Here is an 18,503-nt window from a genome sequence, read left to right as displayed (position 1 = left end):
CTGACAGAACAAATATGGATAAAATTTTTAAAATAATATAAAAACTTCTCGACACGGCACAATTAGTAGTAGAAAGAATGAAAATCGAGAATAAGATAGAAGCCACGCTTAAATCCCTTAGCGACGTGAAGGCCTCCCAAGAAATAATGAACAAAAGAATAAATGAAATTTTGATAGCTAAACAAATGTATAAGTTGATTGAAACCCAGTTTATGGAAGTTAGAGAACAGACCGCCAAAATCCAAAATGAAATGGAATCAATAAGCGACACCACGCTTTTCGAGGGATATAATTATCCTGACCAGATCCAAAAATTACAAGTATTATACGATAAAATGCAGGAAATTGGTAAAAAAAGGTACAAGATTATAGAAACAGTACTGTTCTGTCTACGACAATGGCAGTACAAGAAGCCCTGGCACCCCAAAGGGCAAAGATCCTAGGCTTGCGGCAAAAATACGATCACTTAAAAGCACAGAAAGATATAATTCAGCTTCAACAGGACAGCTTAGGAAAACAACTAAAGGAGAACTATGCCAAAATTACCGAAGAACTTCAGAAACAAAGAGATTTCTGCTCAAACCTAGAAAAAATGGTTGCAACATACTTTACTGTTGAAATTGACCTACCCTCAGTCCCCATTTGGAAAATCTTCTCACTAATAGCTACAACGAAGGACCATCCCAACCCGCATATTTTGCGATTCCAAATCAAGCTCGTCATCAGCATATAAAACCCCAAGTGGAAACTAATCAACAGAATCCTCCAACGGATGATAATGTGATTACGAGGACCCAGTACCCTGACGCCCAAGAGAATGTTACTACGGGCCACAATTCCTCGGAAGTCTCTGCACCACAAGGAATACCCAATACACAAATACTACCAGAAGATACGGAAAACTAGGAAATATCAAACGCGGGAATTAGTTGAATTCAAAAGAGAGAGGTAAAAATATATATTTCTACGAGGTAAAAAATTCTATATTTCCGCTAGCCAAGAATATAGTGTTTCCCTAATAAAAAAAAAAAAAAAAAGAAATATTACAAATTCACTCATAAGGGAGAAAGTGCGGTAGATAGCCATCCTAGCCTTACCCAAGACATGTAAACGTCACCTTGGATAGCCCCCCCCCCGCCGGAATAATAAACCCGAGGATCACAGAGGATCGCTTGGTGAGACGATTTACCTCAGGGCACGAGGATCAAATCCGTGTCCTGGGTTCGGTCTTCTATCGATTTATAACCTCAAACCACGATAATGCAAAATTTACTTTTAATTTTAATAAAATATTCGGATCGGCGTTTGGAAAATCAGCTTGGCAACTGATACAGGGAACCTTCGGTATGTCGTTCCCCCACAGGCTTGGCTGTTTGTATTTGGATGTTCGATAAGCTGAGAGTTCTTCAGGATAGATTCTACCCCTTCGGAGATCAATTTTGTAGATTATTTTTTTTTTCCTCTCAAAAAATCTCATACGGAATCAAATAATACGAAACCTAATCAAATACGGAATTTCAAAAGGTACTAAATTTAATCAAAAGAAAAGATGACCGGAAATAACCACAACCCAAACTTGCCGTAAAGGCTATAAAATGGGGTGTTCCCATTTGAGCGCTTTCCCATTTGAGCGCCACGGAATTTTGTTCCATTTGAGCGCCACGGAATTTTGTTCCCATTTGAGCGCCACGGAGTACCATTTGAGCGCCAAACCCAAAATTGTGATTTTGCGGTGGATGAAGCGTGGTTTGCTGCCACATTGACCTGTAGAAATATTTATTGCCACGAAGACAACGAACAAAACTGAGGATTTTATTGGGTCAATGGTTGTGAAATAACTCTGTACTGAGAGTTAAGAAGCTAAACGTTTGTTAAGCTTGTGAAGAATATAAGTGAAGATTTTACGCACGTTCATAGGGTAAGAACTGATTGCCGCTGAAGAAGGCTTGCTGGTCAAGTCGAAATATTCGGCTCTTTTTTTAGAGTTATTTCACAACGATCGTTTACAAATGGAACGAAATCACCCAAAAATCGTGCCAAAAACGGATAATTCAAATTAATATATTGGTAAAAATACAAACAAAAACTGCTAATATCACACATCCGGCGAAATGTTATGTGCGACACCCAAGAGAAGCTCGTCTGCTGTTCGAGTTCCAGCCCTGTACTCCGTCGACAGCTTTTCGAGTCGTTCGTTCAGCCTTTCATAATTCTTGTTCGTCCGATGGATTACATGACCCTGGAGTAGCTGTGTCCTTGCAGAATAGACGACTGCTTGTTATTACTTCAGGAAAGAGATAAACAGCCACAAGTTCGGGTGGTAGCGACCGACTCTTCGGTTAAACCGCATGTGCCATGATTCGAGGTCGTTGTTTGTCCTTCGCTGGATGCCGTAGACTGACCAGAAATGAGGAGGACATTGGTCAAACCACTGACGGCTGAAGTAAGTGACAAACGGACGAGCCGAAGGCCAGGTACGAACGATGTGAGAAATGATTGGACCAGAATTGATTCTGACGATCGCTGGAGGTAGGAACGCCAGAGCCAGAAGCTTTCGCAGACTTGCTCTCCATGAGCACGAAGACAGCGGGAAGTTGCTTGTCGCCGAAGAAAACGTGAACGGTGAACAACTGGCCGAATGGGGAAGGAGCTGAGTCGAAGGTGCCGTCCATATACCATTCCGGGCTTCGTTCAAGCAGACTTAACGACTCGTCGGTTGCAAAGCAAATCGCAGCGTTATTTTGAAGCTGAAAGAGGAGGAATCTCTGGTTTGCAGACGTCTCACTGAAAGCCTGGGGCAAGGGCGTCGGTACGGATATAGTATCAGCGGGCAGTGGTGGTATCAGCTTGTTTCGTGATCTGTACATGGACGACTTCACGTGCTTATAGGGTAACTGAGGCAAAGCACTCAGCCCACTGGCAGCAGCACTTGCGACCTGGCCGTCGTAGATAGCGGGAATCGGACGAGTAGTACGGGCTGACTCGCTTCGAAGGTCTGACCGGAATTTGTACTGCTGGGTCTGCAGAGGATCAGCGCTGTGGTCGTGCGTACCAACTGAAACTGGTGAGCCGTCGCTGGAATCAGTGTGTAACCGCCCGAGACATCCCTTCTTCATGCATCTCCAGCTCTTCTTTCTTCCTCCAGAAATCGGCTTATTGAATCTGTAGACGAAACCGTCGTGTTCTAGCAGTTGTTTATTCTTGGAGCTCTTCATTGTCAAACTGACTTATTAATACTAACCAGAAATATTGTTCCTGGCATCATTAAATACTTGTTATAAGAGGGTAAAAAAATATGCTCCCACACTAAATCCTATTGCATTTTGTGGGTAAACGGTTGTGCAATCGCTTACGCAATTAGGTCACCTGACCTTGCATCGTAAATTAGGATTAATGGGCGCTCGAAGTAAATGTTATAAGAGGGTGCAAGATTGTTAGCTCAGTTCAGTTCAATTTCGGACTTGGATAAGAGAAGAGCGATTTTCAACATGAAGAGGAAACGCAAAATATTATCTGGCGCTCAAATGGGACACAACTGAACTAATTAAAATACGGCGCGCAAATAGGAAATTCCCATTTGCGCGCCATGGCGCTCAAATGGGAAAGCGCTCAAATGGGATACACCCTATAAAATACCAAACAACTTAAAATATTCAGTCAAAAAAGTATATACGCGAGTTATTATCGTATTAATCACCCAGCTAAGAAACAATTAGGAAAACAGGTAATTAGCGGCAATGTAATAAGCAAGCTTATCATGGTTACTAGTTAGTTAAGTGTGTATATATATGTATATATATGTAAGAGTAGTAACAATGCGAGGCATACGATTGCATATAGCTGCATATAAGCATACGATAATTAACCGAATTATAGATATAGGGACTCTGTCAATCTAAATAACAGAAGCAAGCCTCAGTCATTATATGAACTGAAAATGTTACCTAAAAATTAACTAATCGAAAATAATTACAAGTAAAATTGTACCTTTTCTTGATAAAATAGTGAATATTTATTCCGCGTATAAGATGTGTGGTGGTGTGAAGATTAGGTTATCAAGAGGAGACCATCCTCAACCAGCAAAATGAAAAGGGTTTATCTCAGTCTTTAAATAAATTCAATTATTCAAAGAAACCCCCCAAATCCCCCCAAAAAAAATTATATTTTCCCAATTTCTACCGAACTAATGCCATTTCTTTTAGCGTTAAAATTATTTATGCAAATCATGTGGTCCTATGCAAAATGCTAATACGTGGAAACTATGTCACGCCAGTAATCACGCTGTGCGTTCCGAAAATTCAAAAAAAACAATAATGGTAAATTGATAGACTCGCCTACGTGTTCCTCCGAACAAAACCACGAACTCCAATGCATTCCAAAAATTACAAAAGCTAAAACGACAAAATTTGGCCATCCCCCCCCCCCTTCACCCCCGTGCGTTTTCGTTTGTTTTACCTCAAAAATGTACGTACCAACAAATTAATACAAAAAATTTAATTACCATAACGTGCACCATGCGTACTAGTCGGCCTCCGCTCAAACCCGAAGAGCAGGAAAATACGCTAATCTTCCCTTAATTATTAATGCAAATTTTCGTTATTATAGACAAAGAGTTCTTAATCAATCGGAACAACAAAGGCAGTCCTTACTATTCCTTGAAATCCTTTCTTATATTTAAGAATTCACAAACCAATTTCCCAAAATTTCACAATAAACCTCAAAAAGGGCTTTAGTGCAAGTAGCAATTAGAAGTATTCTTCCAAATAAAAGTCAGCAAAAAATAAGGGGCCTACATAATCATAATCAAAGCCCGTGATTTCCAAACACAGTTGAACCCACTAGTATTTATGATAGTATGGCCAAATCACATAAGCAAAATGTCCCCGAGTTAAATCGCCTTCACTTTTCATCTTTTCATTAACGAAGAAAAATATTTGACCCGTGTGATATCGCGCGCTCTGAATTAATTGCATACCTATAATTAATAATCTTTTCGCCTAAAAACTAAGAATTAGCTTACCACACCAAAATGTTCCTCAAATATCAAGACCCCCGCAGCAAAAAATTGGTCCTGATAAAGATGAGGAGATTAAAAAAAAAATATAGCTTGCTATCAAAAATTGACATCTACGATATATCCTTAGCTATATATTTAGTCGTATATTGTTCATAGAGTGATCTGGCATAATAGAAAATAAATAAAATAATACACAGTTCCGTTCCGAAACCTAAATAAATAAAGGAAATTAAGTGCTAGAAAATTGACGCAAAACGAAAATTTTAGTAACCTTAAAAAACGTAAAAATAGCTTGCAAGAAAAATGTAAAAAAAAAATAAATCCTATACAACATCCCTATAAAACTTAAAAATAAATTAAAATTGCAGAACTCAAAATATTAATTTTGACACATAAATTTCAACTTACAGAAACGCGATATAATCCGTAATAAGAATATATCCACAAATACGAATCAAACCACCAAGGCCGTGTTATCTGGGAGCCACAAAAACAAGCCCAATAAATCTGAAAAAAAAAAAACCTAAAAAGAGAGAGTATTTTTTGTGGCCCAGCCTATTTTTGTGCTCTAATACCTATATTTTTGTGCTCTAGCCTATTCGGTTAAATGAATTTCTTGATTGGCATAATTAAATATTAATTCACATATCCTCTAAGTCAAGAATGACAAACATTAAAGAAAAACCTTCCACGAAGCCGAAATAAGTGAAATTATTATCAAAATTCCAAAATATCGTACCAAGAAGTCAAATTCAAAATAGAATTAAGACGAAAAAACCGCATGTTGATTTATTTAAATTTTTGATTGCCAACTATAGAGAATATGTTTCCCTAATAGATAATTGTTGAACCATAAATTAAAATTGTAACTAACGAGAGCTAAATAACACCTTAGATATGCAATAATTAACAACAGCAGTAAAAGACTTACAGCTGGTAGACAAAGAACAATGTAACCATCAAAAACCCTAAAAATTGCAGCAATAAACTCAACCAATTTTACCGTAAATCGAATTAAAGCATTCAAATGAACCGCGCAATTAAAGTATAAAAGAATAACCTGTGAAAAAAAAAATAACAAAAGAAAACTTTTTCCTAGGCCAGACAATTTCTTAACTTTGGAAAGATTTTAAACTTTGATTAAAAGATAATCATGTTTGGTAATACCAAATGCGAACCTAATATTGAATAAAAAATTATTCGCTTACGATCTTGCAGTAAGTCCTATATTATCTATATATAAGACAAATAAATTACTAAAATAACCTGCCCGAAGGGTAAAACATAAAACCAATCAGTTAATTCCTAAAGTATCATAATCCCCAAAGTATTTAAAAGACAATTACATAGCAAGTATCGTAAAATTGGCCCATAAATTCAAAGTGGCGCTATAAGAAATGACAACGTGCAATTAGGCTAATAGCTATCTGACAATAGCAAATATATTCTGCTTCAGAAATGTAGTTCAATTTCTGCGAGTTCTCAAAATTGATGCAAACCGCGCAACACACCGCTACGGACGAGTAGAACTAAATTAAACCAATAGAGGCCTGTCAAAATACGGACTAATAACCAAAATAATTCAGAAATCAAGTAATGCAAGAAATAACCAATTAATGCAAAAAGAAGAAAATCCTTCCGAAAATTGGCATTAGTCATAAATACTCATATCACAAGACAGTATTTAATAATGTTTACTAACCTTGTAAGCCAGTTACGACCCCAGGTCCCTGCTAATCCTTAATTCCCCCAATAAGCAATATGACATGGTAAGCCACATGTTCTTCACAAAATTCAAGCCTTTTATAAAGCACGGTATTTAAGAGTTCGGAGAATGTGCACACACTAGTATGCATATACTTAACTAAATTTGATAGAACGAAACAAACATTTATACGAAGCATGAATAACTGAAGGGTAATTTCTAATGCAATTAAGTGAAAGCAGAAGCCATGAAATAGATTACAACACCTGTGAGGCAATTTAGCCCTTTGTTAGGACATATATTTCGAAGACCCTAATCAACAAGGATAAATTATCAAACTTTCTCCCTGAATCAAGCTCTTACAGAAGGATAACCTACTAAAGATCACAGCGATAAAATACCAAAGAAAAAGAATTACAGATATTATAAGTAGTATTCTAATCAAATTTATGAGCCCCCCCCTTCAGTCGTGCGGCATCTTCGTGGCATCACAGTATGGCATCAACAAATATATTTTAATTTTCATTTGGGAAATATAAAAGAATTAAATTCATATGTCTTATGACTAGCTACGAAACTTTTAAGCAACACCGCGCTGGTTAATAAGTATCGCTGCCACGTGGCGTTAACTCCGCCACAGGAGAAGAATGATCTGACACCTTGAAAGTAAAGTGACACTTCAACTCACTTAACTCCCATTAACTAAAAATATACAAAGCCGATGAAAGTAATACTTTAGTCGCGTCACGACTAAATTAAATATCAAAATAAATGAAAAAAAAACATTACAGCCTAATAGCGGAATTTTGAATGCGTTAAAAAATAAGTCTATATTCTCAAAAAAAAGGGCCTTGGCGAAATTAATTGAAACTATGGATATTTAAAAAAAAAGTGTTTAAAAAAAAAAATTTGCCTCGTTAATAATAGATTACTTAAGAAAAATCTTGTTGTGAATAAGGGTTCAACAATTATGGAAATCGAATGCCACAGCAAATTCCAATAGAAAACTTTAGAGTTCCCTCAAACCGATCGACAGATATTGCACTAATTAAAATATGCTAACCTGTAATATAATACAGTTCTTTCCTTAACGATTCAAACTCGAAAGCCCACTCAGCTCATGTAAAAAATATTTTTAGCAAAAAAAACCAGTAGTAGTAGTACCTCATGTACTTCGCACGGTAAAAAAAAAAAAAAAAAAAAAAAAAAAAAAAAATTGGCGATTAATAAAAGCTCAATACACATGGCAATTCTAATTCATAAAAGCATAATACAATAGTCAGCGAACGACCCCACGAAATGCTCTAGAAATGAAATAAGAGCAATAATTCAAATGTCTATACAGTATACGATAATGAAGATGGATCGACCCCCAACTATGGGAGGTTAGAGCCAAGGATTAGCATGGTGTACATTATCCCACCATGCAATCACTTTACTTTCACCACATGTAAAAAGAAAGAGTTATATAGATACAAGACCTGATTGCACAATAAGACATTGCTTGGCAAGCACTACAACGGTCTAGCCACCAAACTCCATAAACAAAGAAACCTTCAGTTGTGGGTAGCGGTGGCCACAGGGGAATGGCAATGGTGCCATTGTCTTTCTATTGCCGTTACCGTTTTGTCCTAGCTCTCTATGATTAACAACATGGAAATACGAAAGGCAAATAAGCAACAAGGAAATGTGACAAATGAATAGGCCCTCCAGTCGTGGGAAGCCGTGGCAAAGTGGAGACGATGGATAGTGTCTATATAACATCCCATTTCCATTGGGCCCTAGCTCTTTAATGAGGAACCACCAGGCAGTGACGAAAAGTGATCATCCGTAATGAGAAACCACAGTTTTGGAATTGGACAAAACTACCGTAAGTCGTGGGGAGCCGACGGGCAGCTGTAATGACCTGTGATGCCTTTATCTCATTCGTCATTATGGTTTGACCGGGGAACTCTCACGAGAAGATCAACAAATTTCTCTATAAAAAGTGACCCGCAAGAATTACCATAAATCATCTCTACCATAAGAAAAAAAAAGTGTGACGACAAAGTGACCGTGAAAGAATATGAAATGAAAAAGGAAACGAAGTCTGATACGTGGGGTGTACGTTGACAGGGAGCAGGAACGCGAGTAATTTGATTTCGTGTTCAGGCACCGTGCCAAGGTATTTCCTACGAAGATCAACTCAAATAGGAAAAGGAACCCAAGGATACCAGTGAAAGTTAAATAGCGTAAATTAGAGGAGCCAACTAAATACAGCTAAAAATAATAACAAATATTATCAAATTGAAGGCACCTAACTAATCTATTATTACACCTCAATCATTATAACCATTTTTATATTAAGTTAATTTATTTCACAATTACTGATAAATTTTACATAAGAACACATTTCCAGATACGGTGTGTAAGTAACCTTCAACCACTGTTTAAGGGAATCGCCGAAACAAGCGACCATACGGTATGTTGCTTATATTAGCCTAAAATCTAGTAGAATAATAAAAAAAAACGTAACCATGATAAGATACCCAAGCCATCAACAATTAAATAATCGTAGACGAGAAGATGCAATCTTATGGAATCTTAAGATAAGACAGAGCATAGATAATATTAATGCTCCGTTAAGGGAATGGGGACTTGTCGACAATTTAATGAAAGAGGAGGAACTTATCAAAGCAGTAGAAAATCTTGACTGTCCAAAACTATATTACCTTCTAAAATCTCGAAATACAATGTTGAAACAAAGAATGATCCTAAGATTAACGGCAAGCCTAGTGCTTTATAATTTTAGTGCACGCGCGATGACAAAAACACTAGAGCACACTAGACGAAGTGCCAACCTGGCCTTCCGAATTTTAGTACAACAAATCCCATCAACAAGGTATACCTCGTTGTCTAAATATATCGCTGACAATATTTGGTACGATCAAGATGATAATAATGTAACTATAATTTGGCCCATTAAATTTCTCTCGATGTTAATAGACCAAGGACACATGTTGAATAGCGAAGCGCTTCTTAAAATCTGATACGTCAATTGCGTAAAAAACACGTATCTAAATCCGATAAACACTTCAATAGGATCCGAAGTTTCCCAAGTTACACAAAGAGATTATAAAGACATAAAGAAAATAACACTGAATTTATTCCAAGAATATGAAAATTTCGGAAGAAAAATAGTCCCTGGATTAGACGTAATCATACGTGAGCAACTATGCTGTTGCCAATCACACATGAACTTAAGTTTCTCCGTGGTAAAAATAATAAATGACCCATTGTCATTATCTCAGTTGTGCCGGAAAGTCATTCGACAAAATATGCGAAGGAATGACATAACCGCCACTTTGGAGGGTCTGCACCTCCCAAACCAATTATAAGTTTACTTAATGTACATAAATATACCTGAAAACGATAAAAATGATATAATATTCTAACGCCAATTTCTCAGCCCAAATGTTTCGTCATGGGAAAATTATCGACTCCTCGATATGCTTACATCCCCAAAGCCAAAGGCGACACTGCCGGATGATGCACCTATATTGAAATTAAAACCCAACGACAGTGGAAGAAACTGTATATATAAATAATCTCGTTAAAATGAATGATGAAAGAACCCTATAATATTACCTGAAGTGTTATAACTATGAAAGTCTATTATTATCAAAAAAAAGAAAATGCCTTATAGACCAGTATTGTATTAATATTTATGGAACTATGAATTAGAGTAAATATCATGAGATTTAAATACATTATCAATATATTGACAAAAAGGTAGTTTCTCGAAAGTCTCTATACTTTTAAGCCTATAAGGCGACCGCAAAGTCGTTAAACTAGAGTACGGAACTTTAGGGTAGCAACTATGTTCGAACACACAAATAGCCAGGTGCAAGGAGGCACCGGTGAAAAAGTAGTTCAACCTCAACCTGAAGTTACCTTGTTTTCCACTCAAAATTGGTTAATATGGAGCTTAGATGACTCGAATTATGGTCGAACGAATAAGTACCCGATGTATTGAGGAAATGCCGGTGAAAAGGTAGTTTGACCTCGACCTAGAGTGTACCATGATCATAACCAATCTTGAAAAAAAATTATTAACTAGACAGAGATCAATAGAAACTACCTTTCATATCAGAACAATGGCCAAAACAATTATTGATACGGAGTTTATATGTATAAAACATGCTAAAGAAAATGTTTTACACTCGGCGGCAATGATCATCGTGAATAAATCAGGGGAAGAAGGTTTTTCAAAGAAATGGAATATCAAATACGACTTAAAAGAATACAACATAAGATCATATATCATTGGGTTACGTTTAGCCAATACACCCAAATATCGGCCCGCAAGAGGGAAACTAGGAATAAAATAGAACAGCAGAAAGGGAAAGTACCTCCATTTTGTTCAACACTAAATAAGAAAGTTATAAAAACAATAAAAAATCCGGTACTGGTACGTCAAAGGTCCTTGCCAGACAGATTTACTACTCCTCGACAAATGTAAAAAGCAAAAATTAGTTTACAAAATTGAAGGAAATCCAAACTGTGTAAAATATCAAGGGAAACATGACCCCCTCCAAGAAATAAAATATTACAAACAGTACCTATATAATCCAAAGAGTGTACTATATAGAGCGAGAAGAAATGAAATTGTGTTTAAAAGAATTAAAACTTATCAATCAAAAGTAATCAAGAAATCAAAAAAGCTGTCCCAAGCGAAAAATCATAGTTAACCCAGGCACTTTTCATGTTGAAACAAAAATTCTTACGTGAAAGCAATTCAAATATCTATCCCCCCAGCCTAAGAATCAACCATACATTAACCATTCCCAAAGTAACAAATTGCAAGACCACGAATATTAATCTCACCTTTTTTCCTTTAGGCAAAGAAGATTATCATAAAATATAATAAATATAATATCATAATTAGCATTTTATTTCCCCTGAAAAAAAAGAACAAATAACAAGAATCTAAGTTCTCGTTCAATTATCAATCATAAGAAGTGTTCCTGTATAATGTCTAATGAAATATTAATTCCAGAAACAGCAAAAAGTATGTGGATAACAAGGGTCATAACAATCTTCATTTCCCAAACTATAGCCCAAGACATCGTAAAGCATGGAATAATCTTCAAACATGAGAACTCATTACTTGCAAGCCACAATGCCTGGAAAATATTTATGAAACTGGACCCCAAACCGTTTGAAACTCTATTTCAACAGGTAATGCGACTGGAGAAAAACACCAATGGATTAAAGGATTCCATATTCCAATTCTTAAGATGGGACAAAAGCTTGCAGACCACAAAGGTTATGAACCACAAGGAAAATAGAGGAAATTTACCTCCCATTCTTCCCAAACTAAAGTCGAAATTCATAGTGGACGATTTTGACAAGAAAATGGCAGAAATCGACAAAGCTCTAGGAACTAACAATATAGGAAACAGGAGAAAAAGAGAATTAAGCAGTATGAACGGATCTTTAAACGAATATATCACGGCAAAATATACTACCGATTCCCTCTTGACAACTTCTAAGAAAAATAAACTCTATGATGGAAATTACGACATGCTAAATGAATTGCCGAGCTTATGGACTTTCCTCAATGAATTATGGAGAAATCATGCCGAACAAAATATTACCAAAAAAATATTATCAAAACTCAAGAAGGAAAAAAACTACAGATAAATTATTAACCTAAAGGAATTAAAATTCTCAAATACAAAACAAGATGATAAGGATAAAAGTCATACAGAAAGAAAAAGAAAAGACACCAAGACAACCACGCCTATATATGAGACCCCAGTGATAGATATACAATCTTCAATGTCAGAATTTACGACGAGCACAACCACCAAAGTGAGCGCACTCAGCAAGAAAGCACCTAGATATTTGACCACGTTAACTTATCTAAGACCAACGATACTTACAAAATGGACATGGTCAACAGGACCCATGCATTACAGCACCCAGTCGATTGGAGTATTTACTATAGGCTTTAGAGCAAGACTCCCGGCAAGGCATACCGAAAAACAAACGATAAAAGTACAAGCGATTCAACCAGGGGAAAAGAAAAATAAAACTAAGAAAGAGGAAGAAGACGATTACCCACACAAGAAATGTTGGACAATAGACGGTAAACGTATTTGTGCTAGATTAGCAATGGCCGATGAGCCAGCAAAGGAAGACATTGAACCATTACCTGAGCTAAACGAGAAAAACGCTCTAAGAGTATCGATTCACCAATCTTTCCTAATATTATACAGACAGAGACTGCAAGCACTATTTGAATTGTTCAATACAGAAATACAAAAATTAAAACAAAGTACCACGAGAATCTTCGAAGTATTTTTTCGAAAAAGCAAATATCGAAGATCAGCTAGTTTAATACCAATCGTGGGAGATTTAGCCTCGCGCTTGTTTGGGCTTTCAACTGAAGAAGACCTAAATATCATAAGGGAAAACGTAGGAAAACTGAATAGCGCCATGAACGTGACCTTACATGTCCAAAAAATACTGGCCAGTATAACCAATTACCAGAGAGACAAAATTGAGGCGATCTCGAAGAAAATATCAAAGACAGTAAATATAATGAATTATTTAAAAAACGACGTAGATCGTGTGATTACCGATTCAAGCCTCACCATGGTATCACTAGACATAGTGACAATGTCCTTACTTAACCTGGCAACTGACGTTAGCAAATTTGAATTTGCATTATTTGCCCTTACCGGAGGAACCTTGTCGTATGACCTAGTGGATCCATCGAACCTAAAAAGTATCTTGGATGAAATAAAAACACATTTAACGTTCGGACTAAATCTACCAACAGAACCGGAAGTAGCAAACTTATTCCACTATTACACGAAGCTGATGGTTCACATCACAGAAATAAACGAACAATTATTTGCAGTAATAACAATCCCGTTAATAAATCAACAATCAATATATGACTTGTATAAAATTTCCACGTTTCCAGCCAACATAGGTACAACTAATTCGTTCATGACTATCACCCCCCAAGCGGAATACTTGCTAGTCGATCAAGATAGGAGGAAATATGCCTTAGCAAATCCACAGGACCTAAAGGAATGTGTAGCATTCAAAAACCTAGTATGTCAACTAACACTGCCTATTTATAACGTAAAACCCGGATCTTGTATGTTGGATATATTTTTAAAAGAGACAAAACAAGAAGAAATTCCCAACTCATGCGAAGCACTAGTAGGCAGTACTAAAAGAGAAATATTTAGTCACCTTAGAAATGATCTGTGCCTGTTTTCTGTTCCAAAAGAAACACTTGGTACTATCTCATGTTATAATAACACAGACAGAATCGATCCAAGCTACAGAACTGAACTACTATTACAAGACGTGGGAACAATAACAATAAAACAAGGATGCCGACTGGTGACCAAGGAAGCCACGGTGCAAACACCACTAATAACAACAAGCACGAATATAATGAGTCCTAAGATAAACAACTTCAAACCAGTCAATCTATCCTATACTTTTCCCAATATTGATAAGGAAGAAGTAAGGGCCACGATATGGTCAAAAATAGAGAATGTCAAAGGAACTTTACCACTAACAAAAATAAGAGAAGCCTTAGACTCTCAAATTCCCCTCTTCACTAATGAAAACCAAAGATTGACATATGTAGAAACTAGATATGGACTATTCTCAACAAATTTTTGGTGGAATATCCTCCTGACGGTAGGATTCGTGTTCATGATCTCTCTGACTATAAGAATGCTATTAACCCTAAATTACGGAAGAATGTTGAGAATAACGCGTAGAAAAAGAGCAAAGTCAGATCACATCGAGCCAAGTGAGATGCAAAACCTAAACCCGGAACTCCCTGATAACCCTTAAGCAAAAAATAAGGGAGGACATAATCAAGTGAATGGGAGTAGAGGTCCTCATTCGTGCCATGTTCAGTCCCAAACTCTCACTTGATTTTTTTGTGCAAGCCCATGCAGCTGCCAAGATATATTTCTTAGGCAGCGTGGACGCGCATAAACAGTAAAGATTTGAAAAATTTATAGTAAATCGAGACCTCTAATAAAAACCATGTAATCTATCTCGCAAGTAGTAGTAGAATAGAAAATTAAATGCTAAAGTAGATGAGTGTTGAATAACATTTAAAAATGCATTGAATATAGAACATGTGCCAAATGCACATGTGTGCATGTATACACATAGTCACTAAATCTTGAAAATCTTATAGTGTTATTTTTTTGTAAGCATAATCATTTTTCCTATAATAACTTTGCTTATATCATAGTAATCTAGTGATGGCTGCAACATGCATGTAAAAGCATGAAAGTTGCCCTTAGTTGCTCTATTGAATTTTACTGTACCCATACTAAAATTGATATTATTCATATGACTAATCACGACTATTATTTATAAAATAGCCCCCCCATGGTATTATGTAAATTGTATATTATTGCTGTATGTGTCGTAACTTGTGTAATTATAAAGAGCATATGATTCTGCCCAGATATTTATATTCTAGGAAGCAGAGTAAACAGTGCAAATTAATTATTGGTGTACCAGCAAGCAACACGGATACAACCCAGTAGCATCTACTCTCATCATTCGTCAACCACCGATAACTACTCACCAAGAAAGTCCCTGAAGACAATATCCTGATGACATTCCAAGTCACCCAAGCCTAGTACCAGGTAACATCATCTCAAGCAATATTGGCAAACCAAGAACCCCACATATACGTATATATCTGAATTAATAATTACCTAGAGAACCACCTCGACCGCAACGTCGTAAAACTACGTAGAGACCGTCGATCACTATCCTTAGACGGCAGCGGCCTTAAGATTTAGTGTTTGAAACACCAAGAGTAACCCTAGAGTCAGTCCCTCAAAGACTATATATCTTAAGCCCAATATCAGAGACAATATGTTACCAATATCAAAGTTTAAGTTCTGACTCTATCTAATCATTATTAGATGTCACAAGACCAAACTATCTTCCCTGAGATGAAGAATCAATCATAATCAATTTTGTGGGAAACATAAACTGAACGTGCTAAAATTTTTCCCGAAATGAAGTGTTCAGAGAAGAGAACCAAACAGTTATTACTGTTTTCATCTCCATGTTAAGCCCTCAATGACGGTGTATCATTAACAATCAAAGACAATACGATAAACATAGAATATGAGATAAAGCTCTGTTCCAACCATAGTTACCCTTATATGACGTAACACAGAAGACAAACAAAAATATGAACAATTTACGGGAAACACAGACTGTACGAGTATTAAACTTTCCCGAGAATAGAAGTGATCAAGAAGAGCTACCCAATCCAGCGATCAAGATACCCATTTCATGTAATTAATTCAAAGGGTTATGTACCCAGGATACAGTTCAACAAATCTACAACGTCAACCCCTCGAATAAGACGTAAGAAACCACGCACGGACAATTTTGTGCATATAGTCATACTTGCAGACAACATAAACACTTATCCCAAGGAACAAGTGACAGAAAGCAAAACACCAAGAAGACAAACCATAAACAATCAGCCAACTCAGTAATTAATTGAATGGAAGCCTAAAGTAAGAGTGATAAAGTATGTGAGTATTATAGACACGTAGAATGATGAAGTAAGTGTGAAATCTTATGTATCTAACTAGTAACTTTAATAAATATTGTTAAACTTATAATAAAACAGACAAAAACCAGTGCAAGCTACCTTATCCCAGTGTGACAATCAAATACTAAGTTAAAAATGTTAATGTGTAAAACTTTTTTCTTCCAAACTATTTTTAATTCATGCATATCAGTGTATTGTAGTTAGATGTTTTAGACGTAGTTAGATGTTTTTGAAATCAAATACCTATCATACCAATGTGGCGTCAGGTGGAAGTATAAACTAGCATTAGAAGTAGCGAATATGTACCATGTTAAATAATAAAGTAATTACAAAAGCGGAACTTAACTAGTTGGAGCCGTGTAGAAGTATTAGCACATCAGGGGAAGGAATTTTAATATTAGGTGAAGGAATAATAATATAATCGTACCTATATAGCGTCAGGTGGAAGTATAGTCAAGTGTAAAAAAAAAAAGAAAGGGGAATATGTACAATTTTCCGCGATAAGATAATCATATCAGGTGGAGGAATTTTGATATTAGGTGGAGGAATAATAATTATCATGTAATCATATAATCTTATGTGTTAGTCATTAGAGACTCTTTGGCACTTTCGCCAAATAGAGTGAGTAGGTGATGGACTTTAAAGTAATGTTGTTATATATATATAATCTAATAGAGCAATCGGGGATTTGTAAAAAAAAGAAGAGTAGAATAAATTTTACCAAAACAGAGCTGATTCAAGTACTAAAATAAATTCTTTTAAAGAAAAATCAAAATTTTAAAGAGTAAAGAGAGAGCATAACACAACGATGAGGACATCGTTAAAAATGGGAAGGATGATATGTAATGGAATCTATTTCCAAGACCCCGAAATTTTCCAAGTAGAAATGCCAAGAATATAAACCCAAACAATTTAAGTAACAATTAATTGTCAAATTTAAAAAGTAGCGAAACATTATGTTACAATTGTAACTACGAAAAAAAATCGTTCCCACAAAAGAAGATAACAGCAATAAATATGCAGAATAACCAATTTCACTTGACATGCAACAACCATGTAATCTAAATCTTGAGATGGAAATTCCAAACGATCGACAGATGGTCTCTGGAGATAAGAAATAAAACTACGTGTTCCAATATAATTAAAAGGTATAAACCTTAAAAACATTTTCTTAAGATACAAAAGTAAAATTTCGCTGTATATGAATATTCCGCTGTAATTACAAGGTAAAGCTTTAAAAACATTTTCTTGAAATACAATGTAAGACTATGTAGCTGGCTTTAATTATAGAGTACAAACTTTGTTCAACTCAGAAAAATTCCAAAGTGAAGTCTTAGAGAGTAATAAATCGTATCAAAATCTAGTTAAAATCAAATAGCTGATTGGTACAGCACTGCCCAATAGTGATGTAGGACAAATAGTGCAGCCAATAGGGACTGTAAAATATACTTGTTAGTAACGCCCGAACGTAACCTCTGGCGAAATTAGGAAGAGTAGATAGTTAGGACTTAACAATTTTTGCGCCAGTCTTATGCCAGTCTTGTGCAGTCTTTTTTCAGTCTTATTGCAGTCTTATGTGAATCTATTCAAAATAAACTTTCAAGAGAACCTTTTTGTCCGTGCATTAACTTTTGTGTAGCGTTGCTCCAGATGACAATTGTGTATTAGTGTCTTGTATTGCAAGTGTGTTGATATAACCGAAGCTCTGCGACAATTATGTGAGTAACAATAAATGCATTACTTTCTTATTTTATTCTCTCTATGTTAAGATTTCTCAAGTTTGTTAGTCCTTATGGCTCCACTCGCTCCTAAGGACAACTGAAACTTATCAGTCTGATGTCGACTCAGTATGGCCGTTAATATAAGCTCCCTACATGCACTCCTAGTTTAAGCTCCCCACTCTAGAAGATCAGCCTCCACTCAGGAAGGCCACACAAGAACCGGCAGCTAAGGGCGTGACTGTTTCCCCATTGAATTAATTAATTGGAACCTCCGTGTTAGGAAACATCAGTAGATATAAGTACAATTATATTCTTAAAAGAAACCCCCCACAACTATATTTTTAAAAAAAGAAACCCCCACAATTGTACTTTTAAAAGAAACCCCCCCATTAGAGGTGGAAGATAGAAAAAGTAATAGCATACTTGTGAATATTTTCACGG

The 18,503-nt window shown here is 36.1% G+C and overlaps 2 protein-coding genes across 2 annotated transcripts in view; one reads left to right on the top strand and one right to left on the bottom strand.

The window, feature by feature from the left end:
- The window catches only part of LOC148941491 (uncharacterized), a 313,283-nt gene that overhangs the window by 272,341 nt on the left and 22,439 nt on the right, over positions 1-18,503 (bottom strand). The gene's annotated exons all lie outside the window — the stretch shown is intronic.
- On the top strand, positions 11,736-14,822 carry LOC148941492 (uncharacterized). Its single transcript, XM_089104568.1, has 2 exons — positions 11,736-12,344; positions 12,423-14,822. Exons 1-2 carry the CDS (start codon positions 11,736-11,738, stop codon positions 14,592-14,594), a joined length of 2,781 nt encoding a protein of 926 aa, XP_088960694.1. The 3' UTR covers positions 14,595-14,822.

This window comes from Artemia sp. Qi Xiang Cuo, chromosome 18, assembly GCF_049724085.1.
Source record: "Artemia sp. Qi Xiang Cuo chromosome 18, ASM4972408v1, whole genome shotgun sequence".
NCBI classification, from domain to species: Eukaryota; Metazoa; Arthropoda; class Branchiopoda; order Anostraca; family Artemiidae; genus Artemia; species Artemia sp. Qi Xiang Cuo.
Note: the sequence above shows the minus strand (reverse complement) of the source record. Positions and strands in the feature narration are given on the sequence as shown.